The following is a 27,671-nucleotide window of genomic DNA, read 5'->3' on the forward strand; positions in this document are numbered from 1 at the left end:
GAGCCGAGCACCGGGCAGTGGCTGCGGCGGCGGCGGCGGCGGCGGGCCGGGAGCGCGGCGGGCGGGGGCTCCGCCTTGCGCGTGGGGCGCTGAGCCGAGAGGCGCGGAGGCGGCGAGGGCGCGGGGGCTCTGAGGACCGCTCGGCGCCGCCTCCTGCCACACCATGGGCAGCGCAGAGGACGCAGTCAAAGAGAAACTGCTGTGGAACGTGAAGAAGGAGGTAAAGTCGAGTCAAGAACCCCGGGGGGCTCGCGCCCTGGCCCGCGCGGCCCAGGGGGCAGAAAGGTCCGCGCCCACCCCCCGGCGCGGGCACGCGGGCCGAACCTGGGCCGGGCGGGGCGGGTCCTGGACGGGCTGCGCCTCCTTCCCCTTTCTCGGATGGGGGAGGGCAGCGCCCCTCTGCCCGGGGGACCCGGCCGGCGCTCCCGGCTTGTTTGCTTCGCAGCCCCGCAGCTCCCCGCCCAGTGACGGCAGCGGCGCTGGGAGCCCGAGGCCGGGGGAGGGGTGGCGGCAATGGCGGGGATGGCTGGATCCGGAGCTGCCCATTCAGTGCCCGCGCCGCCAGGGGAGGGGGCGGGGCCCCGCGCGAGCTCCCGCGGCGCAGGTGGGTGTCGTGCGGGCCGAGCTTCCCCACGTCCTAAGTGGGTGTCGTGCGGGCTGAGCTCCCCCTTGTCCGACGTCCGCTGTGCCTCCAGCTACGGAGTGCTCGCTGCCGGAGGAGTGCGCCGCACACCTCAGTTTCTCCCTCCACGCCCACCTCCTTAGCCAGGGACCAGGGGCTTGTTTGGAATGGTTTTTAACACTCGGAAGTTTTTCCCTTTTGAGGGAAGCCCCCCTACTTCAGAAAGAGAAGCAGTCCTTCCCTCTACTAACTCCGTTTACCTTGACCCTGCCCAAAAGCCCATTTCCATTTCGGGTGGGGGGCAGTGACCATGTGAATGACTCACTCCCATATGAGAGCTGGAGAGCTCCAACCCACAGCGCAGCTTAGAATACATTGGGCCTCCTTCCCCTGCCTGCCTCTGTGGCTGTTGTCTGCCTGGTAAGTAAACTCCACCAGGGCAGGAGACCCTCTGTTTCGTCCACTGCCTTGTATCCAGTGCCTGGCATACTGTAGGCACTCCGTGACTGTTTGGTAAATAAATGTGCTGATTTTGGAGACTTCGAGGCCTGGTGTTTGGAAAGCATACATTTTGGAATAGTCTGGACCTAGTTCTGTGTGACCTTGAGTGAGTTACTTAACTTCTATGAGTCTAGATTTCTTCCTCTCTATGCCGTCTCCCATATATATATATATATATAAAAGTTACCTCACGCCTGTAATCCCAGCACGTTCGGAGGCCTAGGCGGGTGGATCACCTGAGCTCAGGAGTTCGAGACCAGCCTGGCCAATATAGTGAAACCCCGTCTCTACTAAAAATACCAAAATAAGCCAGGGGTGGTGGTGCGTGCCTGTAATCCCAGCTACCCGGGAGACTGAGGCAGGAGAATCGCTGGAACCTGGGAGGTGGAGATTGCAGTGAGCCGATATTGTGCCACTGCACTCCAGCCTGGGCGACAGAGTGAGACTCCGTCTCAAAAAAAAAAAAAAAGTTTACCTTAGCTGAGCCCTAATTAGAGTTTCAGGGTTGGGGAAGCGTCTGGGCTCTCATAACATCCTGGAAAGCGGACAGGCGCGGTGGCTTACGCCTGTAATCCCAGCACTTTGGGAGGCTGAGGCGGGTAGATCACGAGGTCAGGAGTTCCAGACCAGCCTGGCCAAGATGGTGAAACCCCATCTCTACTGAAAAAAAAAAAATACAAAAATTAGCCAGGCACAGTGGTGGGCACCTGTAATCCCAGCTACTCGGGAGGCTGTGGCAGGAGAATCGCTTGAACCCAGGAGGTGTGGTTGCAGTGAGCCAAGATCGAACCATTGAAGTCTAGCCTGGGCGACAGAGCAAGTCTCCGTCTAAAAAAGAAAGCTGGGCATGGTGGCTCACGACTGTAATCCTAGCACTTTGGGAGGCTGGGGCGGGCGGATCACGAGGTCAGGAGATCGAGACCATCCTGGCTAACACGGTGAAACCTCTCTCTACAAAAAATTAGCTGGGCGTGGTGGCGGGCGAATGTAGTCCCAGCTACTTGGGAGGCAGGAGAATGGCATGAACCCGGGAGGCAGAGCTTGCAGTGAGCCCAGATCGCGCCACTGCACTCCAGCCTGGGCGACAGAGCAACACTCCATCTCAAAAAAAAAAAGTCCTGGAAAGCTCTAGATGGTTCTCATGCGTTAGCCATGGCCTGGCTACTATGCCCTAATGTTTGTTCCCACCCCTCCCCTTGGTAAAGATGTAGTTGAAGCCATCAGCTTTCCAGCTTGTGGGAGAAGCTTCATTATGTCTTTGCTGTGAAGAGGCCAAAAAAAGGATTTCTTAGGCCAGGGGTGTATCAAGTCAGCATTTAAGCCCCAGTGAAAAGAGAAATCTTGATTCTCCTGCAAAAGGAAGCAGTCTAGTGACAGAGACTTGAACAGTGTAAACAAAATAGAAAAGTACTTGTATCTACACTAGAGGTGGATATGCTGGGATTATAGGTATGGCTCAATTTTGGAGGTTAGTCACAGATAATGGGAAGTACTTTTTTTTTTTTTTTTTGGAGACGGAGTCTTGCTCTGTCGCCAGGCTGGAGTGCAGTGGTGCGATCTCAGCTCACTGCAACCTCCACCTCCTGGGTTCAAGCGATTTCCCTGCCTCAGCCTCCCAAGTAGCTGGGACTACAGGCACATGCCACCACACCCAGCTAATTTTTTGTATTTTAGTAGAGATGGGGTTTCACCATGTTGGCCAGGATAGTCTCGATCTCCTGACCTCGCCTTGGCCTCCCAAGGTGCTGGGATTACAGGCATGAGCCACTGCGACCGCCAGGAAATATTTTTTAAGAGGATGATGACTTTTTCCACCAGTGCTTAGAAACTGGACTATACTGCTCCAAAAGTGATTCCTAAGAAAATGTGAGAAATGTCAGAATATGCCACAGCTACGTATCATTCCTGACAAAAGTTGACCTGCTCTGAACTCATGTTTCTCCTTTCCTCCTTCAGTGTTTGATTTCTTTTTTTTTTTGAGATGGAGTCTCGCTCTGTTGCCCAGGCTGGAGTGCAGTGGCGCCATCTCAGCTCACTGCAAGCTCCGCCTCCCGGGTTCACGTCTTTCTCCTGCCTCAGCCTCCCGAGTAGCTGGGACTACAGGCGCCCGCCACCACGCCTGGCTAATTTTTTGTATTTTTAGTAGAGACGGAGTTTCACCATGTTAGCCAGGATGGTCTCGATCTCCTGACCTCGTGATCCGCCCACCCTGGCCTCCCAAAGTGCTGGGATTATAGTCGTGAGCCACCGCGCCTGGCCCAGTGTTTAATTTCTACAGAAACATCCTGTCCCTTCTGCAAGGAAAAACAACAGGAATATTGGTAGACCAGGCTGGCCTTTCACAAAGGACCACTGGTATAATTCTAGGGGTATCTGCAGATCCTTCAACCCAAAAATCCTCCCCATCAGCCTGCTTCAGATGCCTCCAGGTCTTTAGCTGTGACATTATCCTCTGTTGAATGCTAACATCCTTGGGAGGTAATCTAGGAAGTTTTTTTTTTGTTTGTTTGTTTGTTTGTTTGAGATAGAGTTTCACTCTTGTTGCCCAGGCTGAAGTGCGATCTCAGCTCACTGCAACCTCTGCCTCCGGGTTCAAGTGATTCTTCTGCCTCAGCCTCTTGAGTAGCTGGGATTACAGGCACCCACCACCATGCTTGGCTAATTTTTGTATTTTTAGTAGAAATGGGGTTTCACCATTTTGGTTAGCCTGATCCTCAGGTGATCCTCCCAAAGTGCTGGGATTACAGGCGTGAGCCACCATGCCCAGCCGTCTAGGAAGCTTTTAACAGCTTAGAGTGCATTTGCATTAATTGATCTGATCCCCTTTTACCCGAGCACTAACCATTAGCAGTTTCCGGCAGGGAGGGGCCTCCAGGTCCTTCTTCCCGCCTCCCCAGGCTTTTGAGGTTCTACCACCCTCCAAACTATACAGTCTTGACTAAGGGTCTTGGGAACCTGGACAGCATCAGAACATTACATTCGTGTCTAAAGAATGGGGAAGACTAGCTCTACCCAAGGCTCACTTTATGTGTAACATTCTGCACTAGGTAATCTCTATAATCTCCAGTACTAGGACTGCCTGCTAGCAGGTTCCCCCAGGACATCAACAGAGTTTGGGTTAAATGTTGGGAGCCACCAGAACCTCATAAATGGGAGTGTAAAGTGGTATAACCAACTTTGGAGAACAATTTGGCAATATCTAATAAAGTGTGTGCATCAGACATTCCTTGCCTAGAAACATAAATCCCAAACATTTGTTCACCAGAAGACATGTCCTCAATGTTCACAGCAGCAGCATTCATAACAGCCCCAAACTGGAAACCACCCAAATGCCGGTTGTTTGTACGTTCACACCACGGAGAGTGAACAACCTACAACTGTACACAACACGCGCGGAGAATGAACAATCTACAACTATACACAACATGAACAAATTTCAGAATGACACAGGTGAGCAAAAGAAACTAGTCTCAAAACACTACACGCTGAGTGATTCCACTTATAAAAAGTATAAAAACCCAGGCCGGGTGTGGTGGCGGCTCACACCTGTAATCCCAGCACTTTGGGAGGCCAACGCGGGTGGATCACCGAGGTCAGGAGTTCAAGACCAGCCTGGCCAACATGGAGAAACCCCGTCTCTACTAAAAATACAAAAAAAAAAAAAAAGCCGGGCGTGGTGGTGCATGCCTGTAATCCCGGCTACTGTGGAGGCTGAGGCAGGAGAATCTCTTGAAACCGGGAGTTGGAGGTTGCAGTGAGCTAAGAACGCGCCACTTCACTCCAGCCTGGGCAAAAGAGCGAAACTCCATCTCAAAAACAAACAAACAAAAAAAGTATAAAAACCCACAAAACTGTCGTGTTGGAATCAGGAGAATGGGTACCCTTAGGAGGAATAGTGACTAGAAGGGAAGGTGATGAGGCCAGGGTGTTGGTCACATGTTCTGTTTCTTGCTCCAGTTGCTGATTTCACAGGAGTGTTCAGTTTGTGAAAATTCACCACGCTGTGTAATTGTGATATAAGTTCTTTTATATGTTTACTGCACATCAGTTAAAAAGATTTCTTTTTAAGTGCTTTCTTAAAGAAATGACTGGGCACAGTGGCTCACGCCTATAATCCCAGCACTTTGGGAGGCCGAGGCAGGTGGATCACCTGAGGTCAGGTGTTCAAGACCAGCCTGACCAATATGGTGAAACCCCATCATTACTAAAAATACAAAAATTAGCAGGGCGTGGTGGCATGCACCGGTTGTCCCAGCTACTCGGGAGGCTAAGGCAGGAGAATCGCTTGAACCCGGGAGGCAGAGGCTGCAGTGAGCCGAGATCGCGCCACTGTACTCCAGCCTGGGCGACAGAGCGAGACTTCATCTCAAAAAAAAATGACTGTTTACCTTACAAGGTATTTGGGAACTTTTACATCCAGGTGGGAACCCCAAACATCAGAGTTTTAGACCCTAGATGGAAAGAAGGCTGGGCTTTTGAGCATGTAGAGGGTGTCCCTGAGGTATGAGACCTACCCCTAACCTTGGAGAATAGAGAGAAAAGGAGGAGGGGCAGGTTGTTTATCTGCAGGCTGTACCGAGATGGTTTGTCTCTAAAGGACAGTATATCTGCCCAGAAGCCCCTCGTGAGCTGAGAACAGATGAGCAAACAGCATCCTATTCCTGTTCTCCAAGGCAGGGCACTTCCACCTGGGCTGGAACATGCACTGATTGTTTGATGGGTTTTTGGCATCTCTTTCCCTGGTTTCCTCTCCAAAAGACTGGAATCAGACTGTGCTGAAGAAACTTTGCTTCCCCACACCTTTCATCCCTGCCATCTCTGCAAGTGTCTGAAAGTGCCCTTCAGACCAGAAGGGCGGAACCAAACTATTTATTTGCCCAGAGGTCTTTGATAAGGAAAAATAATAAAAGCAGTGATGCTGTCCATGTGTCCGCAGGTGAAGCAAATCATGGAGGAGGCTGTCACCAGGAAGTTTGTGCATGAAGACAGCAGCCACATCATTGCTTTATGTGGTGAGTGAGTGACTGAAGGATGATGGGAGGTGGGTCTAGAGCCGAGGACACTGGCCTGGGGCCAGGAAAAGATGAGTCCTCAGGTGCAGTAGCTCTCAAATCTGGCTGCAAGTCCAAATCAACTTGGAAGCTTTTGAAATCCTCTTTGGCCCCATTTGCAGACCTACTAAATCAGGTTCTTCAGGGGTCAAGAATCTGCATATTTTTAGTTCCCCAGGATAGTAATTCTCACATTTTAGCATGTATCAGAGTCACCTGAAGGTAAACACAGATTTCTGGGTCCCAACCCTGGAGTTTCTGATTCTAGTAGGTCTGGGGACCCCACTTTGAGAGCCGCTGCCCTAGGTCATTTGAGTTCAGGAACCACTGCTCTGACTGATTTTGATTTTGACTTCGGGGAGGGGTTTGTGCTTTTCGGATACTCTGTGCCACTTTCCCTTTCTGTTTCATCCCACCCGTGTTGCTCCATCATCCTAACCCCAAGCACTTGACTGGATGCAAAGGAGGCTGAGCGTGGGCTAGGAGGGGTGGCCAAGGCTTCCAGCCTCAGAAAGGACTCTCTCATCACCTCCTTCTCAGTGCGGCCAAGCCTTCCAGCCCCAGAAAGGAGAGAGTCGCTTATAAACCATTTCCACCTCCTCAGCCTGAAGACTTTTGCTTTGTAGGAGCAAGCCTATCCCTAAGCACACACTCTTCTTGGATTTCTAGGAATTTCAGCTTCCTCTCAACCCCCATCTGAAGGGACAGGGAACCATTCACCTTCTCTGTGTTGTATTCCTTGGCCTCTGAGATTGGTGTTGGGGTTTGTGGAGGGAAAAGAATGAAAGAACAGATAAGGGAAGGAATGCTTTGGACGGTAGTGTGGCACAGCAGATACAGCTGCCCTTCCCCTCATCCAGCAGCAGATGCCCACCAAGGGCTCACCAGGTGCCAGACACTGTTCACCGTGCAAGGAAATGGCAGTGACAAGATGGACAGAGTCTCTGCCGCAGGAGCTTACATTCTGTTGGGGAGACAGACAGGAAACAAATGCGCAAGTAAATATGTCATCCAATAACTTAGCACGTGATAAGAGCTAGGAAGAAAAAACGTGGGAGGGCAGTCGGAGAGGCAGCCTCTGAGCAGAGTCTGAGTGACAGACTGGGGTTTGAATCCTGGCGTCCTGCCTTTTAAGTCGTCTTGGACAAGCTTCTTAACTTCTCTCACCCTCAGTTTGCTCCTCTAAAAACAGACTGATGATTCCCACCTCAAGGAATTTTCGTGGGGATTGAGATGATGTGTGTAAATGTTCATTTGTTCGTAGCATTGTAAGCACTCAAAGAATATTCGTCTCTCCTCCTTTGGCTGTTGAGGCTGAAGGTAGGTTTGTAGGACTTGAGTTCATACCATGTCCGTTTGGGAAGGTTTCCCCAGTTCTTTGAGATGGTGGAATAATGATTCCTAGGTTTACAAGACACAGGCTGACCTCAGTTTTTCTCAGCAGAACCTATGCTCTGGAAAAAAAAAAAAAAGCATGCCAGTATTATGATAAGCAACTTTGAAGAGTATTAGAATTCCTAGCCGGGCACAGTGGCTCACGCCTGTAATCCCAGCACTTTGGGAGGTGAGGCAGGTGGATCACCTGAGGTCAGGAGTTCAAGACCAGCCTGGCCAACTTGGTGAAACCCCATCTCTACTAAAAATATAAAAATTAGCAGGGCGTGGTGGCAAGCGCCTGTAATCCCAGCACTTTGGGAGTCCGAGGCGGGCGGATCACGAGGTCAGGAGATCTAGACCATCCTGGCTAACACAGTGAAACCCCGTCTCTACTAAAAATACAAAAAATTAGCTGGGCATGGCGGTGGGCGCCTGTAGTCCCAGCTACTAGGGAGGCTGAGGCAGGAGAATGGCGTGAACCCGGGAGGTGGAGCTTGCAGTGAGCCGAGATCGCACCACTGCACTCCAGCCTGGGCGACAGAGTGAAACTTCATCTCAAAAAAAAAAAAAGGTATTAGAATTCTCTTCCTTTCCTCCTGTGCTATGTTCTCTTGACATTCACCAATGTCTGTTGTCACCAGAAGGGCTGTGCTGGCAGCCCAGTTATGCGTGGCTTGGTGCTGGGCTTCATCAAAGCACACACACTAGAGAAAACAGAATACAACGGTGCAGACAGCTTGTGCATGGGCACCGTGTGTGGGTAGCCCTGGGAGAAGGAGGAAAAAGGGGCATGAGGCAGGAGGAGGCTGTGGACATCTCACATTCGGGCCATTAGCGTGAGAAGAAGCTGTCAGCTCTCCTCCAGTCAGTCCACGAGCCCCTGGAGAGTAGTAGGGCTTTCCCTTTTGTCTTCTGCCTAAAGTTTGTGCATGAAGACAGCAGCCACATCATTGCTTTAGGTGAGTGAGTGACTGAAGGATGATGGGAGGTGGGTCTAGAGCCGAGGACACTGGCTTGGGGCTGGGAAAAGATGAGTCCTCAGGTGCAGTAGCTCTCAAATCTGGCTGCAAGTCCAAATCAACTTGGAAGCTTTTGAAATCCTCTTTGGCCCCATTTGCAGACCTACTAAATCAGGATCTTCAGGGGTCAAGAATCTGCATATTTTTAGTTCCCCAGGATAGTAATTCTCACATTTTAGCATGCATCAGAGTCACCTGAAGGGCTTGGTAAAACACAGATTTCTGGGTCCCAACCCTGGAGCTTCTGATTCTAATAGGTCTGGGGACCCCACTTTGAGACCCCACTTTGAGGGCTCTTTCCAGGAGGCAAGGATATCGTACTCCAAAGGAATGGTTTTTCTCCTTTCAGTCAGTTTCAGTAGCTGGAATAGAACAAGGCCCTCGAGTGTTCAGGCTTCTAAACCATCCAGGAGCAAGAGGAGCCCCGTGCTGTCAGGCCTCAGGAGGTGCCTTAGTGCCACCACTACGAAACTCAGTGCTTACAGGACCAGACAAAAAATGACTACAGGGGAAGCTAGCGGGATGTGAGGCAGCGGCGGAGACTGAGGTGACCCGGCCGGCGCTCGCCCTGTGTGAAGACGGGCAGCCGTTATTTTGGCTCTTGCAGGAATTTGGGCCCAGGCTTCCCATGGCCTCTGTTTTATTTTCGTCTTACTTGAAGCCAGAAGTCTGGGTTTTTATATGAAATTTCCTATTTTTGGCCGGGGTGGGTCACATCTGTCCCAGCACTTTGGGAGGCTGAGGCGGGTGGATCACTTAAGGTCAGGAGTTCAAGACCAGCCTGGCTAACGTGGCAAACCCCGTCTCTACTAAAAATAAGAAAAATTAGCCGGGTGTGGTGGCACATACTTGTAATCCCAGCTACTTGGGAGGCTGAGGCAGGAGAATTGCTTCAACCCAGGAGGTGGAGGTTGCAGTGAGCCGAGATCTCCAGCCTGGGCAACAAGAGCGAAATTCCGTCCGTCTCAAAAAAAAAAAAAAAAAAAAAAAAGGCCAAACGCAGTGGCTCACGCCTGTAATCCCAGCACTTTGGGAGGCCGAGGCGGGTGGATCACGAGGTCAGGAGATCGAGACCATCCTGGCCAACACGGTGAAACCCCGTCTCTACTAAAAATACAAAAAATTAGCCAGGCGTGGTGGCGGGCGCCTGTAGTCCCAGCTACTCGGGAGGCTGAGGCAGGAGAATGGCGTGAACCCGGGAGGCGGAGCTTGCAGTGAGCTGAGATCGCACCACTGCACTCCAGCCTGGGTGACAGAGTGAGACTCTCTCTCAAAAAAAAAAAAAAAAAATTCCTACTTTTTAAATACTGGCAGCTAATTCCCATTAAAAAAAAATTGTGTGGGCCACACAAAAGACATCTGCCAGCCTCTGCCAGCGTGCAGCCTCTGTTTTGGGTTCGGTACAGTCACGGAGAACAGGAGCAGGAGAGGTTCCAACAGTATCGGGCTAAGTCAGGCCAGGGTATCTCAGGGCCTACGGACAGAGAAATCCTTATGCTTTGTCAAAATTGGTGCTCAGTGGTGAGCTAAATCCCAATTTGGGCTGAAACTGAGGCTCGTTGAAAGCATTGATTATCAACCTTTTTCCTCTGCCTGCAAAGCAGCTTCCTTGCATTGCATGGTGGAATCACGAGAGACTCTTGCGGGGGATGGGGAGGGAAGACTAGCAAGGTATGGATCAAAAACACCACCCCTCTCTGCCTTTTTGGAGATTCTGATGTGCCAGTCTCCCTCAGTCCCTGGAAAAATGCTCTGAAATGCATTTTTAGTCTGAAGTTGATCCAGACTTAAACTGTGCCTTGCTACTGTCCTAGCCACGTCCGAATTCAGCTTTGTTGTGGGAGAAATGGGAGTATAGAGAACGTGCTGAGAGGTCAAGAGCAGAGTGAAGTCTGTGGAGACTGTATTACCAGCCCAGCGACACCACGGTCCCTAGTTTCAAGGGACCCTTGTGTACTGGGTCCCTCGACTCCACACCAACCCATGGTTCTTGGCAGAGGAGGGTTAGGGGGTGACTGAGGAGAGCCAGGCCTAGGCAATACAAGCTTCTCTGAGCTTCTTAGAATGCAGACATTTAAACAGAAAACACAGAGCCTTCCTGGAGAGCCTTCCTGAAGAATCACTGTGTCAAGACCTGACCATGGGCAAACCCGGGAAAGTTTGCAGCCAGATCCCCATTCCTGTTACCCAACGGGAGGGGCGAGACTCCTAGGACTGGCTAGAAAATTGCTTTGTTGAGTGTTTGCTGTGGTTGTTACTAAACCTGTCTGTCCAGAAGCTGGATATGCAGTAGGCCCCCTCGAGTAGAAACTTTCCTTGTGTGGAAGTTTTCGCTGGCAAACCAGTCTGGCGGCAGCGGGCGGTGGGGGTGGGTGGGGTTCTCTGTGTGCTGTTCCCAGGCCCGAGGATCAGAACCTATGTAACTGCCACCTCCGTGCCAGTGGAGGGTGGCGCTAGGAGAATGGACTCAAAACTACCACTATGGGGCCAGGCATGGTGACTCACACCTGTAATCCCAGTGCTCTGGGAGGCTGAGGCGGGAGGATCCCTTGAGACCAGAAGCTTGAGACCAGCCTGGGCAATATTACAGGATGCAGTCTCTACAAAAAAATAAATAACTCACTGGGCATGGTGGTGCACGCCTGTAGTCCCAGCTACTCCAGAGGCTGAGGTAGGAGGATCACTTGAGCCCGGGAGGTTGAGGCTGCAGTGAGCTATGATTGCACCACTGCCCTCCAGCTTGGGCAACAGAGAGAGAGAGAGAGACCCTGTCTCGTTTGTTTATTTATTTATTTATTTATTTAGAGACGGAGTCTCACTCTGCTGCCCAGGCTGGAGTTCTGTGGTGCTATCTCAGCTCACTGCAACCTCCGCCTCTCAGGTTCAAGCAATTCTCCTGCCTCAGCCTCCTGAGTAGCTGGGATTACAGGCGCCCACCACCACACCCAGCTAATTTTTGTGTTTTTAGTAGAGACAGGGGTTTCACCATGTTGGCCAGGCTGGTCTCGAACTCCTGACCTCAGGTGATCTGCCCACCTTGGCCTCCCAAAGTGCTGGGATTACAGGTGTGAACCATCACACCCGGCCTCATTTTTTTTTTTTTTTTTTAAACAAAACCCAAAAACTACCACTGTTGGGGAGAGGTCTTTGATATATCCTTTTATCCTTTTTATCTTAAAACATCACGTCAAGTTTACATTTTTCTCTATAATATGGTTTTTGGATTTTTTTTCATTTTAATATAAAGACTTACTGTTGAATTAAAGTATAGGCTGGTATCTCCTGTCGCCCCCTCCGGGGAAGGTGCTTTTGTTTTTTCTTTTTTTTTTTTCCAGACGAGGTCTTGCTATGTTGCCAAGATTGTTCTCAAACTTGTGGGCTCCAGGTATGCTCCTGCCTTTGCCTCCCAAGTAACTGGGATTACAGGTGCATACCACCGCCCGAGGTCCATAGTGTTTTATTTACCCTATTCCGATTGGGCACTGAGTTTGCATTTTAACCTTTGGCTGGTAGAGCAGGTTTCAGAGGCTCACAGAGAGGCTTCTGGCCAGGCAGAGCAGGTTCTCAGGCCAATCATATCTCCCAGGACCTCAGCCTCCCCACCCCCCAAGGATTGGGGCAGACACCAGCCTGCCTCCTCAGTCACCAGATTCCCTGCCCTGCTGTGTGCAAGTGGGTCAACATGAGGGTTGCTTCAGACTGAGGATGAGCTGTAATTCGAGAAGGGTGGAGTCTGTGGAGCCGGGAATAACATCAGGCTTTATTAACCAGCTCCCTGTTGCTAGGCAGCTTTCATTAGCCAGGAAGGTCTGCCCTGCAGTGAGCTCCTTCAGGGAATGGCAAGGAGATGCTAATAAGCTGGGAGAGAAGCCGGTGCTAGGGAAGGCTTGCCTCTCCCCTGGGATATTGCAGCCAGCGATATTTCAGCACATTCTGAGATTTGGACTCCAGGCAGTCTTCATCCTGTCTCTTTTCAGTAAAAGGGATTCCTGGAGGCTGAGGCGGGAGGATCCCTTGCAGGAGTTCGAGACCAACCTGGGCAAAAAAGACCCCATCGCCACAAAAAGGAGGAGCGGGTTCCTCCTCCTTCCCACCCACAGGGAATGAATAGCTCATTCTCTTGCTATCTAACTTGTGCCTTCTATCCAGAAATGATCTAAGAGGAAGGAGGGAGCTCTGAAGGAGCTGACTCCCCTCACTCTATCTTGGGGCATTGCGGAGGGCATATGGGGGTGTTCATAGCTGGGACTTTGGGGTCACACAGACCTGGGTTCACATCCTGGCTGTGCCACGAAGTGTGTAGCCGTGCTTACTCATCTCTGAGCCTACCCCAGAAGGCAGATGTAAGGAATAGAAGAGCAATGCAGGCAACACACACAGCATGGATCTGAGTATGCAGTAGGTGCTCAATCGCATTCTACTTTGGTTTTTGTTTTGTTTTGTTTTGTTTCGTTTTGTTTGAGATGGAGTCTCACTCTGTCTCGCAGGCTGGAGTGCAGTGGTGTGATCGTAGCTCACTCAGCTTCGACCTTCTGGGTTCAGGCGATCCTCTCACTTCAGCCTCCTGAGTAGCTGGGTCTACAGGTCTACGCGCCACCACACTCGGCTACTTTTTTGTATTTTTGTAGAGACGGGATTTCGCCATGTTGCCCAGGCTGGTCTCAAACTCCTGACCTCAAGTGATCTACCCGCCTCAGCCTCCCAAAGTGCTGGGATTACAGGCATGAGCCACCACACCACCCCACATCTGCTTTGTTTTTGAAAGGGAGCATAGGCCGGGCACAGTGGCTCACGCCTGCAATCCCAGCACTTTGGGAGGCTCAGCTGGGTGGATCACCTGAGGTCAGGAGTTCAAGACCAGCCTGGCCAAAATGGCAAAGCCCCATCTCTACTAAAAATACAAAAATTAGCTGGGCGTGGTGGTGCACGCCTGTAATCCCAGCTCTTTGGGAGGCTGAGGCAGGAAAATCACTTGAACCTGAGAGATGGAGGTTTCAGTGAGTGAGATTGTGCCGCTGCACTCCAGCCTGGGCGACAGAGCGAGACTTGGTCTAAAAAAAAAAAAGTGACCTTACAACCTTTCCTATAAAGCCTCCTCGAGCCTTCCCCAGAATTCCATCTGGGAATCTGTGTTTCTGGAAGTTTGGAGCATCTGGAGAATCAGAAATTTGAACATCAGGAACTCAATAAGGAAATTTGATAATATAAAGGAATTGTTACCAATTTTGTCAGTGTAATAAAGGTATAAGTGCATGTTTTTAAGAGTCCTCTTTCAGAGATAAATATATATGATGTCTAAAATTTGCTTCAGAATAATCCGGTGGTAGGAAACAATGGTTGCAGGCGGAGGAGCTGAAGCAAGATGGTCGTGACTTGATCATTGTTGAAGCTGGGTAATGAGTACATGGGCAGCTGTTATACTGTCCCCTTTTCCTTCTGTATATGGTTGGAATTTTCCCTAGTGAAATGATTTTTTTTTGTTTTGTTTTGTTGAGATGGAGTCTCCCTCTGTCGCCCAGGCTGGAGTGCAATGGAGCAGTCTTGGCTCACTGCAAGCTCCGCCTCCCGGGTTCACGCCATTCTCCTGCCTCAGCCTCCCAAGTAGCTGGGACTACAGGCGCCCACCACCACGCTCGGCTAATTTTTTGTATTTTTAGTAGACATGGGGTTTCACCGTGTTAGCCAGGATGGTCTCAATCTCCTGACCTCGTGATCCGCCCACCTCGGCCTCCCAAAGTGCTGGGATTACAGGCGTAAGCCACCACGCCCGGCCTAATTTTTGTATTTTAGTAGAGATGGGATTTCACCATGATGCCCAGACTGGTCTCAAACTCCTGACCTCAGGTGATCCACCTGCCTTGGTCTCCCAAAGTGCTGGGATTACAGGTGTGAGCCACTGCGTTTGGCCTAGAATGTTTATATTCACATGGGAAGTATCTAATAGGGAAAAATTGCAGGCATAAAAAAGAGAAGAGAAGTTTGCTGGAGGAGCGTCTTTGAAAAGGTGCAAGGGAGGCGGGGTGCGGTGGCTCACACCTGTAATCGCAGCACTTTGAGAGGCCAAGGCAGGTGGATCACCTGAGGTCAGGAGTTCTAGACCAGCCTGGCCAATATAGTGAAACCCTGTCTCTACAAAAAATACAAAAATGTGCTGGGTGTGGTGGCGCACGTCTATAATTCCAGCTACTGGGGGGAGGCTGAGGCAGGAGAATCACTTGAACCCAAGTGGTGGAGGTTGCAGTGAGCCGAGACCGCACCACTGTACTCCAGCCTGGGCGACAGAGCGAGACTCTGTCTCAAAAAAAAAAAAAAAAAAAAAAAAAGAGACATAAGAAATGGTGCAGGGGCAGCACTCCAGCCTCCAGCGTGCCGGTGGAAGGCAACCTCAGAGACAAGTCCAACTAGACCATCCCTAGGAACGAGAGGAAGGCAGGGACTGAGCATGAGGTGCAGGGAGGGAAGGCACCTGCATTCATCAGTCCCCTTCGGTGTGGTAGGCAGGGGCCGAGAAGCCTTTCGCACCTTGGGATATGCTGTTACTTTTCATCACCCAGCATCCATTGAGGTGGACCCTGATTTTCTCCCTAATTACAGCAGAAGCTCAGAGAGGTTTAGTGACTTGACCAAAGTCAAACAGCCAGTAAGGAGAGGAGCCCGTGGGCTGGGCATGGTGGCTCACGCCTGTAATCCCAGCACTTTGGGAGGCTGAGGAGGGCGGATCACTTGAGGTCAGGAGTTCGAGACCAGCCTGGCCAACATGGTAAAACCCCCTCTCTACTAAAAATACAAAAATTAGCTGGCCATGATGGTGGGTGCCTGTAATCCCAGCTACTTGGGAGGCTGAGGCAGGAGAATTGCTTGAACCTGGCAGGCGGAGATTGCGGTAAGCCAAGGTCACGTCACTGCACTCCGACCTGGGCAATAGAGCGAGACTCAGCCTCAAAAAAAAAAAAAAAAAGGAGAGGAGCTAGTGTTTGAACCCACCTCTGTCTTGCTCCAGACTCTCTGCTGCCCAGGGATTGGTCTGTCTGTGAGGCCTACCCAGGAGTAGAGACTAGAGGGGCGGCGGCATTGAGGAGTTGGCCCTCGTGCAGACGAAGCTCTGGTCATTGAACTGTGGACTTATGGTGTCCAGAGACACTCTAGGAGACTGTGGCTTCCTTACCCAGCCAGCTGAGTGTGCCCACATCAGTGTCCACTGCATGAGAGGCTGGCCCTGGCCTGGTTCCCTGGGTAGCCGCCATGAGCACTGTGCATGCGGACCCTGTCTTGCATCTCCAGCAGGACAAGGACAATGGGATGTACAGCATGGATTTCATTTCCCCCTGCTTGGTTCTAGGTTCTGGGTTCAGGCGATCCTTTCACTTCAGCCTCCTGAGTAGCTGGGTCTACAGGTCTACGCACCACCACGCTCGGCAACTTTTTTGTATTTTTGTAGAGACGAGGTTTCGCCATGTTGCCCAGGCTGGTCTCAGACTCCTGACCTCAAGTGACCTACCCGCCTCAGGACAGTTCTTTATCCTCCCAATCAGAGTCCGGTTGCGAATGTTGCTTTCTTGTTTTGGGGGTTGAGCAGGGCTGAATGCCTTCCAAAGTTGAAGCAAACAACCAGTATCACCAGTGCAGGCTGAGAGAAAATGCACCCTAGTTACCGCAGAAATGCTCATCTGAGTAAAGGCGGCCACTACAAACCCCTGGGTGGAAATAGCCAGGGAGAGAAGCGGGGACGAGAGGGGCAGGTCACACTTGGTGATGGCCCTTCGCTCCTCTCACCTTGTCTGTGGCAGATGAAACACTGGCTCCTTCTACCGGCAGTTGGAGTAAAGATACTTGATGCTGCTTCTCCTTCAGTTGTTACTCGAAAGAGGCGGGTCCTCCCACCCATTCCTTTATCTCCAGGAAGGCTGCTCCTCTCTGGCATTGTTGGTTCCACCATCCAGGGACCTGAACCACTGGTCCCCAGGCAGGCATTGGGCTTTTGAATTCTGCTCTAATTAGTGTCTCCCAAAGCCCCAGGTCCAGAATGGACTACCTGAGGCTGGCTGCCCTGCCTGCACTTCCTCGCTTGGGTTCTGTGTGGCAGCGGTGGCTGAACTCCCCTGTCATGCAGATGGCAGCTGGTAGCAAAAGGTGAAACCGGGCCGGAGGTGGGGAGCAAGCCACACCTGCCAACTTGCTGTCCTCCCATTCCCAACTCCGGGCCCAGCATCTCGGGCCCAGTTTCATGTTGAGTTGTGCTAACTCTGTCCCTGTACCTCAAGCAAACTAGGCTAGTCCTCTGAAGGCCACTGAGTAGTTCCCACTGTTACCAGGCTGGGCTTGTCCAGGCTGCTGAGTGCAGCTTTCAACGTAGATATATATGCACATGAGAGCCAAGGCAGAATGCAGGTGCAGAGACCCAGCCCTGCTTCTGAGGCTCCCTGGGCTGACTGATGACCCTCCTAACCACTGCTGCATTTTTTTTTTTTTTGAAACGGAGTCTTGCTCTGTCGCCCAGGCTGGAGTGCAGTGGCGCAATCTGGGCTCACTGCAAGCTCCGCCTCCCGGGTTCATGCCATTCTCCTGCCTCAGCCTACCGAGTAGCTGGGACTACAGGCGCCCGCCACTGTGCCCGGCTAATTTTTTGTATTTTTAGTAGAGACAGGGTTTCACCATGTTAGCCAGGATGGTCTGGATCTCCTGACCTCATGATCCACCCGCCTCAGCCTCCCAAAGTGCTGGGATTACAGGCGTGAGCCACCGCGCCCGGCGCACTGCTGCATGTTCTAGCAGCCGAGCTATAGTTCATTTCTGTGAGCTCCTGAGACACCTTAGCTTGTCTCAGCCCACTGGATCGTTTCTCTAATCCCTGCCCCGCTAGGTCACCTGCTGCTGCCCTAAGCAGAGCCCACATGCGCCCCCTAGTGGTGGGACACCAAACGATTCCACAGATCCTGTTTGTTGAGGGAGGAGGTGAAACGAGATGCCCACGGGCGACCCAGCCTTCCTGGGTTTTGTGAATTCTGATTCACACCTAGATTGGAGAGACTCTCTGGCATCATCTCATGATGGGAACCCTAGTGCTGGTCACCCACTCAATTATTATTATTAATTTTGCATTCGTAATATATTTAACTGGTTCAAAAATCAAAACTATATAAAAAGGATACAGTGGGGCCGGGCACATTGGCTCACACCTGTAATCCCAGCACCTTGGAAGGCTGAGACGGGCAGATTGCTTGAGCTCAGGAGTTCGAGACCAGCCTGGACAACATGGTGAAACCCTGTCTCTACTAAAAATTTTTAAAAATTAGCCAGGCATGGTGGTGCACACCTGCAGTCCCAGCTACTCAGCAGGCTGAGGTAGGAGGATCACTTGAGCCTGGGAGGCAGAGGTTACAGTGAGCAGAGATTGTGCCCACTGCACTCCAGCCTGGGTGACAGAGTGAGACTCTGTCTTTAAAAAAAAAGTGTGCAGTGAAAAGTCTCACTCCTTTCTCTGCTCTTATTCACCCACTTCCTGTCTATGTACGAGTCCCACACAGGTAACCACTTTTGTTTCTCATGCATCCTTCTAGAGGTTTTCTTTTGTTGGTTTTTTGTTTGTTTGGTTGTTTTTTGAGACAGGGTTTCATTCTGTCACCCAGGCTGGAGTGCAATGGTGCAATCTCAGCTCACTGCAACCTCCGTGTGCTGGGCTCAAGCAATCCTCCCACCTCCACCTCCTGAGTAGCTAGAATACAGGCTCATGTCACCACACCCAGCTAGTTTTTAAATTTTTTGTAGAGATGGGGTCTCCGTGTGTTGCCTAGGCTGGTCTCAAACTTCTGGGCTCAAGTGATCTTCCCACCTTGGCCTCCCAAACTGTTGGGACTATAGATGTGAGCCACTGCACCTGACCTAGAGTTTTTTTGTTTGTTTTTTTGTTTGTTTGTTTGTTTTTTAGTAGAGACGGGGTTTCACTATGTTACCCAGGATAGTCTCAATCTCCTGACCTCGTGACCCACCCGCCTTGGCCTCCCAAAGTGCTGGGATTACAGGCGTGAGCCACCGTGCCCAGCCAAGTTTTTTATACTAATAAAAAAGATTGTATTCTTTGTTCACACCTCCCTTTTTGTAATTAAAAGGTGTCATGCAATTATACCATTCTGCATCTTGCTGTTGGTGAGCTTTCCATTATTCATTCCTAGACAGCATCCTCATTCTTTTTCAGAGTTGCATGATATTCTCCTAGAGATGTACCATATTTACTTCACCTGTCCTCTATTGATGGGCATGTGGATGGCTTCCAGTCTTTTGCTGTTATAACTAAATAATCACGCAGTTATAGCTGTAGGACGGATTCTCAGAAGAGGGGTTACTGGGTCAGAGGTTATTTGCAGCATTAGTGGAGAGGGCCATATTGCATCTATACGGGTTGCAGCATCTTGCCTGCCCACCAGCAATATATGAATGGATTCAGCAGCTCCCCACGTCCCTTCCATCTGTGTCTTCCTGGCGTCTCCTCTACTCTAAATTGGGTCTCTTGGAATGGTGAAATCAGTGTGTAAGGGTTGGGGGCAAGGACCCCATATCTTAGAATGGTGGAATCAGGGTGAAAGGGTTGGGGAAGGGACCCCATATCTTAGAATGGTGGAATCGGGGTGTAAGGGTTGGGGAAGGGACCCCATATCTTAGAATGGTGGAATCGGGGTGTAAGGGTTGGGGAAGGGGCCCCATATCTTAGAATGGTGGAATCGGGGTGTAAGGGTTGGGGAAGGGGCCCCATATCTTAGAATGGTGGAATCGGGGTGTAAGGGTTGGGGAAGGGACCCCATATCTTAGAATGGTGGAATCGGGGTGTAAGGGTTGGGGAAGGGGCCCCATATCTTAGAATGGTGGAATCGGGGTGTAAGGGTTGGGGAAGGGACCCCATATCTTAGAATGGTGGAATCGGGGTGTAAGGGTTGGGGAAGGGGCCCCATATCTTAGAATGGTGGAATCGGGGTGTAAGGGTTGGGGAAGGGGCCCCATATCTTAGAATGGTGGAATCGGGGTGTAAGGGTTGGGGAAGGGACCCCATATCTTAGAATGGTGGAATCGGGGTGTAAGGGTTGGGGAAGGGACCCCATATCTTAGAATGGTGGAATCGGGGTGTAAGGGTTGGGGAAGGGACCCCATATCTTAGAATGGTGGAATCGGGGTGTAAGGGTTGGGGAAGGGACCCCATATCTTAGAATGGTGGAATCGGGGTGTAAGGGTTGGGGAAGGGACCCCATATCTTAGAATGGTGGAATCGGGGTGTAAGGGTTGGGGAAGGGACCCCATATCTTAGAATGGTGGAATCGGGGTATAAGGGTTGGGGGAAGGGACCCCATATCTTAGAATGGTGGAATCGGGGTGTAAGGGTTGGGGAAGGGGACCCCATATCTTAGAATGGTGGAATCGGGGTGTAAGGGTTGGGGAAGGGGCCCCATATCTTAGAATGGTGGAATCGGGGTGTAAGGGTTGGGTAAGGGACCCCATATCTTAGAATGGTGGAATCGGGGTGTAAGGGTTGGGGAAGGGACCCCGTATCTTAGAATGGTGGAATCGGGGTATAAGGGTTGGGGCGCCCATAGGATTCCATCAGCATCTGTGGTCTCCAGCCGCGTGTAGCATTTGTTAAGCTGCAGAACTTGATGGCTTTGAGGTCACATCGGGGCTGGTGAAGGGAGCCCCAGGGCTAGTCTGAGTCTGTAGTTTCTGGCCTTTCCCTGGGAAGATGGCTCCAGACCTTTGTAGGGGTGTCCAACAGTGTGCTGGAGTTAAATGCAGTTATGCTCCTGCCCACTCAGAGTTGCAGTTCCTTGAGCCTTGCTGTCAGCAGGATGGGATGGGCCGACAGGGTAGAGAATGTACCTGGGCTCAGCTGGCCCAGACTCCAGAGGCCACCAGAAAACCAGGGTGGCAAATGCCCATCATTCAACGAGTGGATAAAGAAACTGATAAATACATACAGTGGAATACTACTCAGCCATAAAAAGGAATACATTCATGGCATTTGCAGCAACCTGGATGGGATTGGAGACTATTATTCTTTTTATTTTATTTTATTTTATTTTCTTGAGATGGAGTTTTTGCTCTTGTCACCCAGGCTGGAGTGCAATGGCGCGATCTCAACTCACTGCAACCTTTGCTTCCCAGGTTCAAGCAATTCTTCTGCCTCAACCTCCCAAGTAGCTGGGACTACAGGTGCCCACCACCACACCCGGCTAATTTTTGTATTTTTAGCAGAGACGGAGTTTCACCATATTGGCCAGGCTGGTCTCAAACTCCTGACCTCAGGTGATCCGCCCACCTCGGCCTCCCAAAGTGCTGGGATTACAGGCGTGAGCCACCATGCCCAGCCACTAAAGTCATGTTTCTCTCTTCTCCATTTTGATACATTTGCCCAAACCTTTCCATGCCAACCAGTGTTGGTTTTTATTAATTAGTCCACATTTTTTCTCATGAAATGAGCCAAATAATGTCAGGGTCATCACCTTGTGGTGGTGCACCCAGGGTGGCTGTAGCTGGTGCTGGGACCCACTGGATCAGGGGTCCTGAAGCCTTCACAGGTGGGAGCCCAGGGCCCAGACAGCTCAGTCAGCAGGCAGGTGGGTTCAGCTAACCTGGTGCTTTAGCCCTGCAAGTATCTCCTGCCACCACCCTCCACCCTGGGAGGTGGGGTCACAGTGGGGACCTGGGGAAGGAAGGAGTAAGGGGAGTAAGGCCCTGGAGTTCTGCTTGGTGCTCTGGGCCTCCAGTCAGAACGGGGGATAAGCTTGGGCTGTCATGTGGACTCTCCCTGGGGAAGGGTCCTTCACCGTCCCGACTTAGTCTGTCTGTGAGACACGTCCCCGGGGAAGGAGGACACTGTTGCTTCCGGCTTTGCAGGCAGTTCTGAGTGTGGTATTCACTAGACGCGGGATGGCGTGTGTTTATGTCTCCATGTATGTTTCGATTAGTGACAATGCCTGGGTTTCTGCTCGACTCAGAAGTCTCAGAGCCAGGCTCAGTGGCTCAAGCCTGTAATGCTGGCGCTTTGGAAGGCTGAGGTGGGAGGATCACTTGAGCCAGGCATTGGAGACCAGCCTAGGCAACATAGTGAGACCCCAGTCTCTACAAAAAATTTTTAAAAATTAGCCAAGCTTAGTGACCCAAGCCTGTAGTCCCAGCTGCTTGAGAGGCTGAAGTGGGAGGATGGCTTGAACCCAGGAGGCTGAGACTGCAGTGAGCTGTGGTTGCACCGTTGCACGCCAGACCAGGCAATAGAGTGAGACCCGGTCTCAAAAAAAACAGCTTCTTAATCTTTTTTGGGTCAGAAGCTGAGAACCATAGACCTACTATCCAGGAAAAAAAGCACTCTCCTAATCATTCTAGAGCACCTCAACAATTTGCATTCAAATTGCTCCCAATTTCAGGGAGGGGCTCCTTTTTTGTTGTTGTTGTTGTTGTTGTTGTTGTTGTTTTTTGACAGTCTCGCTCCGTCGCCCAGGCTGGAGTGCAGTGGCGTGATCTCGGCTCACTGCAACCTCTGCCTCCCAGGTTCAAGTGATTCTCCTGCCTCAGCCTCCCGGGTAGCTGGGACTTCAGGTGCCCCCCACCACGCCCAGCTAATTTTTTGTATTTTTAGTAGAGATGGGATTTCACCGTGTTAGCCAGGATGGTCTCAATCTCCTGACCTCATGATCCGCCCGCCTCGGCCTCCCAAAGTGCTGGGATTACAGGTGTGAGCCACGGCGCCCAGACCCAGGGAGGGAGTTTTTGGAGGCCCAGAAGCCCATCCACAAAGTCCTCTCGGGTCATAGTTCTCAAGTCGTGGTGTTACTATTATTATTTTGCCTGCACACTGCACGCGATAACATATTCATCACACGTGCACACTCGGTGGGGAACACCCTGTGGGCATGGCATAGGACAAGTGCAGTGTGAACAGTTACTGGCCGGGAGCCCACAGAGCTGAGTCAGTAATGCCTGGCCTAATGGCCTAACCGGTCTTAGCTTGGAAAGTCGATGCGTGAGAGGGATTTCTCCTTCCCCAGACACTGCCTGGCACCTTGCCTGGGTTGCACAGAAGGAAATTAGGGACCATGGGGTAAAGGGGGGACTGAGCGTGATGCCTGGCTTCTCTCAGTATTCCTTAGTTGCGGTAATTGCTTAGGAATGCCTCCTCTCACCCGAGAGAACCCCATGGCTGTGCTCAGAGGCTGGCCGGGAAGGTAGGCGAGGCCACCCCGATGGGAGTGCTGGGGCTGGCCACTCCCCAGTACCCCCGGCCTGGCTGCTTTTGCGGTCGCCTAGGGAAGGTGGGGAAGCGAATGACTCATTATCCCGGCAATTAGTCACACCACTGAGGCACGTGATCCGTGCAGGACATGTGCCACCTGCTGCCCCTCTGTCCTGTTCAGTGCTGCTTCTCTCCCCACTCTGAATGGGAAGTGCAACCCCAGGAAATGATCACCCCCTTTCCACAGGCACGGACTTGTAGCTGCAGCAGCCCAGGACCAAGAGACTGGGACAAAAGGGTCATTCGCCTGTATATCCCAGGGCCACACAAGACCTCCAGGGACCAGGGGGACTGATCGTGGAGAGGAGCATGTGGACGCTTAAGCCAAAGATTTCCCCATGTGGGCCGGGCGCGGTGCCTCACGCCTGTAATCCCAGCACTTTGGGAGGCCGAGGCGGGCGGATCACTTGAGGTCAGGAGTTCAAGACCAGCCTGGCCAACATGGCGAAACCCCATCTCTACTAAAAATACAAAAATTAGCTGGGCATGGTGGTGTGTGCCTGTAGTCTCAGCTACTTGGGAGGCTGAGGTGGGAGAATCACCTGTACCACAGAGGTCGGGGCTGCTGTGAGCTGGGATTCCACCATTGCACTCCAGCCTGGGCATCAGAATGGGTCCCTGTCTCTAAAAAAAACTTGACAGACTTCAATTTCCCTGTCTCCACCCACTTCTGGGGCAGCCTTGGATCCTCTCTCCAGTGCACCCTCTTCCTGTCCCTGTCGGGGAGAGGTCCTGCTGGAAGCCAGCTCTTAGAGGCTATAGCTGTAGAACTGTATCTGAACCAACAGGGTGAGGAGTCAGGAACTGACCTAGACCCAGCACCTCCTGAGAGCCAGACCCCGCATGGGCGATTTCACATCCTCCGTCTCATGCGACGTCTCACACTAGCCCTCTTCCCATTTCACAGAGGATACAACTGAGTCTCAGAGCAAGTGACCGTGCCAAGCTGAGACCTTGTTCTGTCTGACTGTCTCCAGCACAGCTCACTGTTTCCAGTCTGTGTGAAAAAACCACCTCCTTCTCCCCTCAGTGTCCCTGCCCCCAACCAGACACACCTCGACGTGGCAAAAGGGGCTCGGGCCGAGGCTTGGAGCCCTGGGTCCTCGTCCCGGTGGCTCTGCCACTTTGTGACTGTGATCGAGTTTCTTCCCCTCTTTGGGCCTTTCCCTCCTCACCTGTAAAACTGTTAGCTTGGCCCAATCATGTAGAAGCTTCTCCGCCCCACACACATACACACTCCTGTCTTTAGAGTCTGTCTGGGCACAGGGCAGCTCCCTACCCTCTCCTACCAAGCCCTTCTTTTCTTCCTGCAGGGTCTGTCTGTGGAAAGTCCAGACAGAGACTAAGCCTAACCCTAAACCATGAATGAATGGAGGGAAGCCGTCCTAGCATGGAAAAGAGAAATCTCTCCCTCAGCTGCTGGGCTTATCAGTCCAGCGGCCACTGTCGGGTCCGAGCTCTGCAGTGACTTCATCAATACTTTAGCTCCTGCAGAGCCCTGTTCCTTAGCAACCGCATCCTCCATGCCCTCCAGAAAGGCTCCCGAGTCGGGTGTTCCTCACATCCCCGTCCTGTAGGTGCTGTGCCTTGCTGTCAGGTTTGGAGCCACTCATGCCACCCTGAGCGGGGAGCTTTGGTCCTCATGACCCCCAGGGGTGAGGCTGCCTACAGGAGGTGTGTGCGCACCAGGCGAGGGAGAGGGACAGCTTGGCATGTCAAAGCTCTTCGCCCCGGGCAGGAGCCGAGGGACGGGGAGGGGAGTTTTGGAAGGAAGCCAGGGTATCTCCCTGGCCTGCCCTTGGCTTGCCCTTACCCCTTGCCTCACCACAGGTATGGGGAAGAGGAGCTTTTCTCCCTGTTCCCCCGTCTTTCCCAGGCCCAGATGCCGTTTCCCTTTGTGGCCTAGGTGCAGTGGAGGCTTGCCTCTTGCATCAGCTGAGACGCCGTGCCGCTGGCTTCCTGCGCAGTGACAAGATGGCAGCCCTGTTCACCAAGGTGGGGAAGACGTGCCCAGTGGCGGGGGAGATTTGCCACAAGGTACAGGAGCTGCAGCAACAAGCAGAGGGCAGGTGAGCCCTGGGCCAGCCCCTTCTTCCCTCCTTTCAGCTCTTCCCACTTGGCAATTGCTACTTCCTAGGACACCCATTGGAAAGTTGGCATCCTGGGCCTGTTCCTTGCAGGGCCTCTGGGTGAGGGATCAGCTTGAGGGAGGGGATTGGTTCCTTGTGGGCACAAGGCTCTGTACCCCTCCTTCACCTCCCAACCCCAGTCAGTTCTCTGTGCTCCCATCTTGGGGTACCAAGCCCCACTCCCGATGCCAGCATTCTGGGGTTTACCCCTAGACCACTGCACTCCTGGAGCCCTCCCCGCCTTTGCAGGAAACCCTCAGGGGTCAGCCAGGAGGCCCTGCGGAGACAGGGCTCAGCCAGCGGGAAGGCCCCGGCCCTCAGCCCTCAGGCCTTGAAACACATATGGGTACGCACGGCGCTCATCGAGAAAGTTCTGGACAAGGTCGTGCAATACCTGGCGGAAAACTGCAGGTGACCGCCCCGTTCCCCAAAAACTGCAGGTGACCGCCCCGTTCCCCCCAAAACTGCAGGTGACCGCCCCGTTCCCCAAAAACTGCGGGTGACCGCCCCGTTCCCCAAAAACTGCGGGTGACCGCCCCGTTCCCCAAAAACTGCGGGTGACCGCCCCGTTCCCCAAAAACTGCGGGTGACCGCCCCGTTCCCCAAAAACTGCGGGTGACCGCCCCGTTCCCCAAAAACTGCGGGTGACCGCCCCGTTCCCCAAAAACTGCGGGTGACCGCCCCGTTCCCCAAAACTGCGGGTGACCGCCCCGTTCCCCAAAAACTGCGGGTGACCGCCTCGTTCCCCAAGCAGCCCCTCCCTTGACCCGTCTTCCGACGTCCCTCAGCCCCAGCCCTCAGGATGCTTGCCTGTCCGTGACAGCCTGTAGGCAACCCTCCATCTCCCCGTCCCCTTCGGTGCCCTCAAGGCATTGGCCATACCAGGCACCTCACGAAGCCCAGTCCCTAAGGACTCACTGTTTCTTGATGACTGATCTGAATCTGGTCTTTGTGGGGACGTCCCTACCTGGTGAGCTTGACTGCCCTGGAATGAGCCCCGGAGCCTCAGCAGTCACACTGTCTGTCTCCTGGCAGCAAGTACTACGAGAAGGAGGCACTGCTGGCAGACCCTGTGTTCGGCCCGATCCTGGCCTCTCTTCTAGGTGAGCCTGAGAGCACAGGGGCCCGGGCCAGGCCCACGGTGGGTACGGGGCAGGTGCTGAGGGAGCATCGTCTGGGCTGGCTGTCTGTGTCTCCACAGTGGGACCCTGTGCCTTGGAATACACTAAGCTCAAGACAGCCGATCACTACTGGACTGACCCCTCTGCTGATGAGCTGGTCCAGCGGCACCGCATCCGGGGTCCACCTACTCGCCAGGACTCCCCTGCAAAGCGCCCAGCCCTGGGGGTAGGTGCCCCCTCCCCACCCTTTGGGCTCATCTGGGCTATGCCCATGGGCCTGTAGGGACGGGAAACCGGCCTCTCTACGGGACAGGCCTTGGAGATGCCCCAAGGTAGCGGCCGCCTCAGAAGAGCCTTCTCCGCACAATAAAACTTAACACAAATGCCGGGAGCCCATGCTGGTCCGTGGCTGGAGAGCAGAGGGTGGCTGGGAGTAAACCGGGGCAGGAAGGACCCTGGGGTCAGCTGGAGAGGGTCAGCATGGAAGCGTGAGGGTTCCCAAGCCCTGAGGCCAGTTTCCCAAGGCTGGAGGCTGAGCCCCGGCCTTCCACACAGATCCGGAAACGGCACTCAAGCGGCAGCGCGTCGGAGGACAGGCTGGCTGCCTGCGCCCGCGAGTGTGTGGAGTCCCTGCACCAGAACTCACGGACGCGGCTGCTCTATGGCAAGAACCACGTGCTGGTGCAGCCGGTAGGAAAGCTTCATCCTGCCATCCCTCCCCGAAGGTCCCCGAATGAGACGACTGGAAGCCTCTAGCCATGGCTGTTCCTTTCCTGAGGAGCTTGACCAAAGACGGGCGGGAGAACGGCCCCAGCCTCCCAACTCCCTGTTTCACACGACTCACGCCCAGCCTAGTTGGCAGGGGATAGGAATGGCAGCCAGCAGGTGAGGGGAGTCCGCAGCGTGGGTATGGCTGGCCTGGAATGGACCTGGCATCCAGGAGGCTGGCAGGAGAGAGTCAGTGGCACCAGGCTGACCAGGGAAACTGGGTCCTGTTTTCCTGTGCTTCTGCCCCGTCCCTAGTCCAGGACCCCATGACTAGCCTAGCTTGGCCTCCCCTCCTCCCAGCGGGAGCTCATTTCTCATAGGCCAGCCCTGAGAGCCTCTCAGCCCTTCATTGTCTCTGTCTTCCGGTGTCTCCCACTGTAGAAGGAGGATATGGAGGTGGTCCCTGGCTACCTCTCCCTGCACCAGTCTGCAGAGAGCCTGACTCTGAAGTGGACCCCCAACCAGCTCATGAATGGGACTCTGGGGGCCTCCGAGCTGGAAAAGAGGTGGGGGCTTTGGGACTCACTCCCAGGAGCCAGGGCAGGGAGTGGGTTTGACCTCGGGCAGAGGGATGGAGAAACCCTGCTTGCTCCAGGAGGCCAACCTCACTCTTTATCTGGACGCCAAGAATAGCAGGGAGCGGCTGCCTGGAGTGATTCCCAAGCTCTCTAGGACGGAGCCAAGCCTGGCCGTGAAGAGGTTTGTCTGAGCCAAGCTCTCAGCGGCTGAGACGGACAGCTGTCCATGTGCCGAGCGGGCAGCACAGATCTCAGGGGTCATAGCTGGCTGTGCGCACCTCTTGGCTATGGTCATC

The 27,671-nt window shown here is 52.9% G+C and overlaps 1 protein-coding gene across 7 annotated transcripts in view; it reads left to right on the forward strand.

The window, feature by feature from the left end:
- Window positions 1–82: 82 nt before the first annotated feature.
- The window catches only part of SGSM2 (small G protein signaling modulator 2), a 44,146-nt gene continuing 16,557 nt past the window's right edge, over window positions 83–27,671 (forward strand). For 2 of the 7 annotated variants that reach the window (XM_016931169.4, XM_016931173.4), the window contains exons 1-9: window positions 83–220; window positions 6,060–6,135; window positions 7,035–7,172; window positions 24,746–24,908; window positions 25,218–25,379; window positions 26,004–26,071; window positions 26,170–26,315; window positions 26,645–26,779; window positions 27,239–27,363. In XM_016931169.4, coding sequence (XP_016786658.4) covers window positions 164–220; window positions 6,060–6,135; window positions 7,035–7,172; window positions 24,746–24,908; window positions 25,218–25,379; window positions 26,004–26,071; window positions 26,170–26,315; window positions 26,645–26,779; window positions 27,239–27,363 — 1,070 coding nt within the window. In that variant the 5' untranslated portion in view covers window positions 83–163. Of the gene's footprint in view, window positions 221–6,059; window positions 6,136–7,034; window positions 7,173–24,715; window positions 24,909–25,217; window positions 25,380–26,003; window positions 26,072–26,169; window positions 26,316–26,644; window positions 26,780–27,238; window positions 27,364–27,671 lie in introns of all 7 variants that reach the window. The other 5 variants (XM_054669913.2, XM_054669915.2, XM_511260.8 and 2 more) reach the window with 3 other exon arrangements.

This window comes from Pan troglodytes, chromosome 19, assembly GCF_028858775.2.
Source record: "Pan troglodytes isolate AG18354 chromosome 19, NHGRI_mPanTro3-v2.0_pri, whole genome shotgun sequence".
Classification (NCBI taxonomy): domain Eukaryota; kingdom Metazoa; phylum Chordata; class Mammalia; order Primates; family Hominidae; genus Pan; species Pan troglodytes.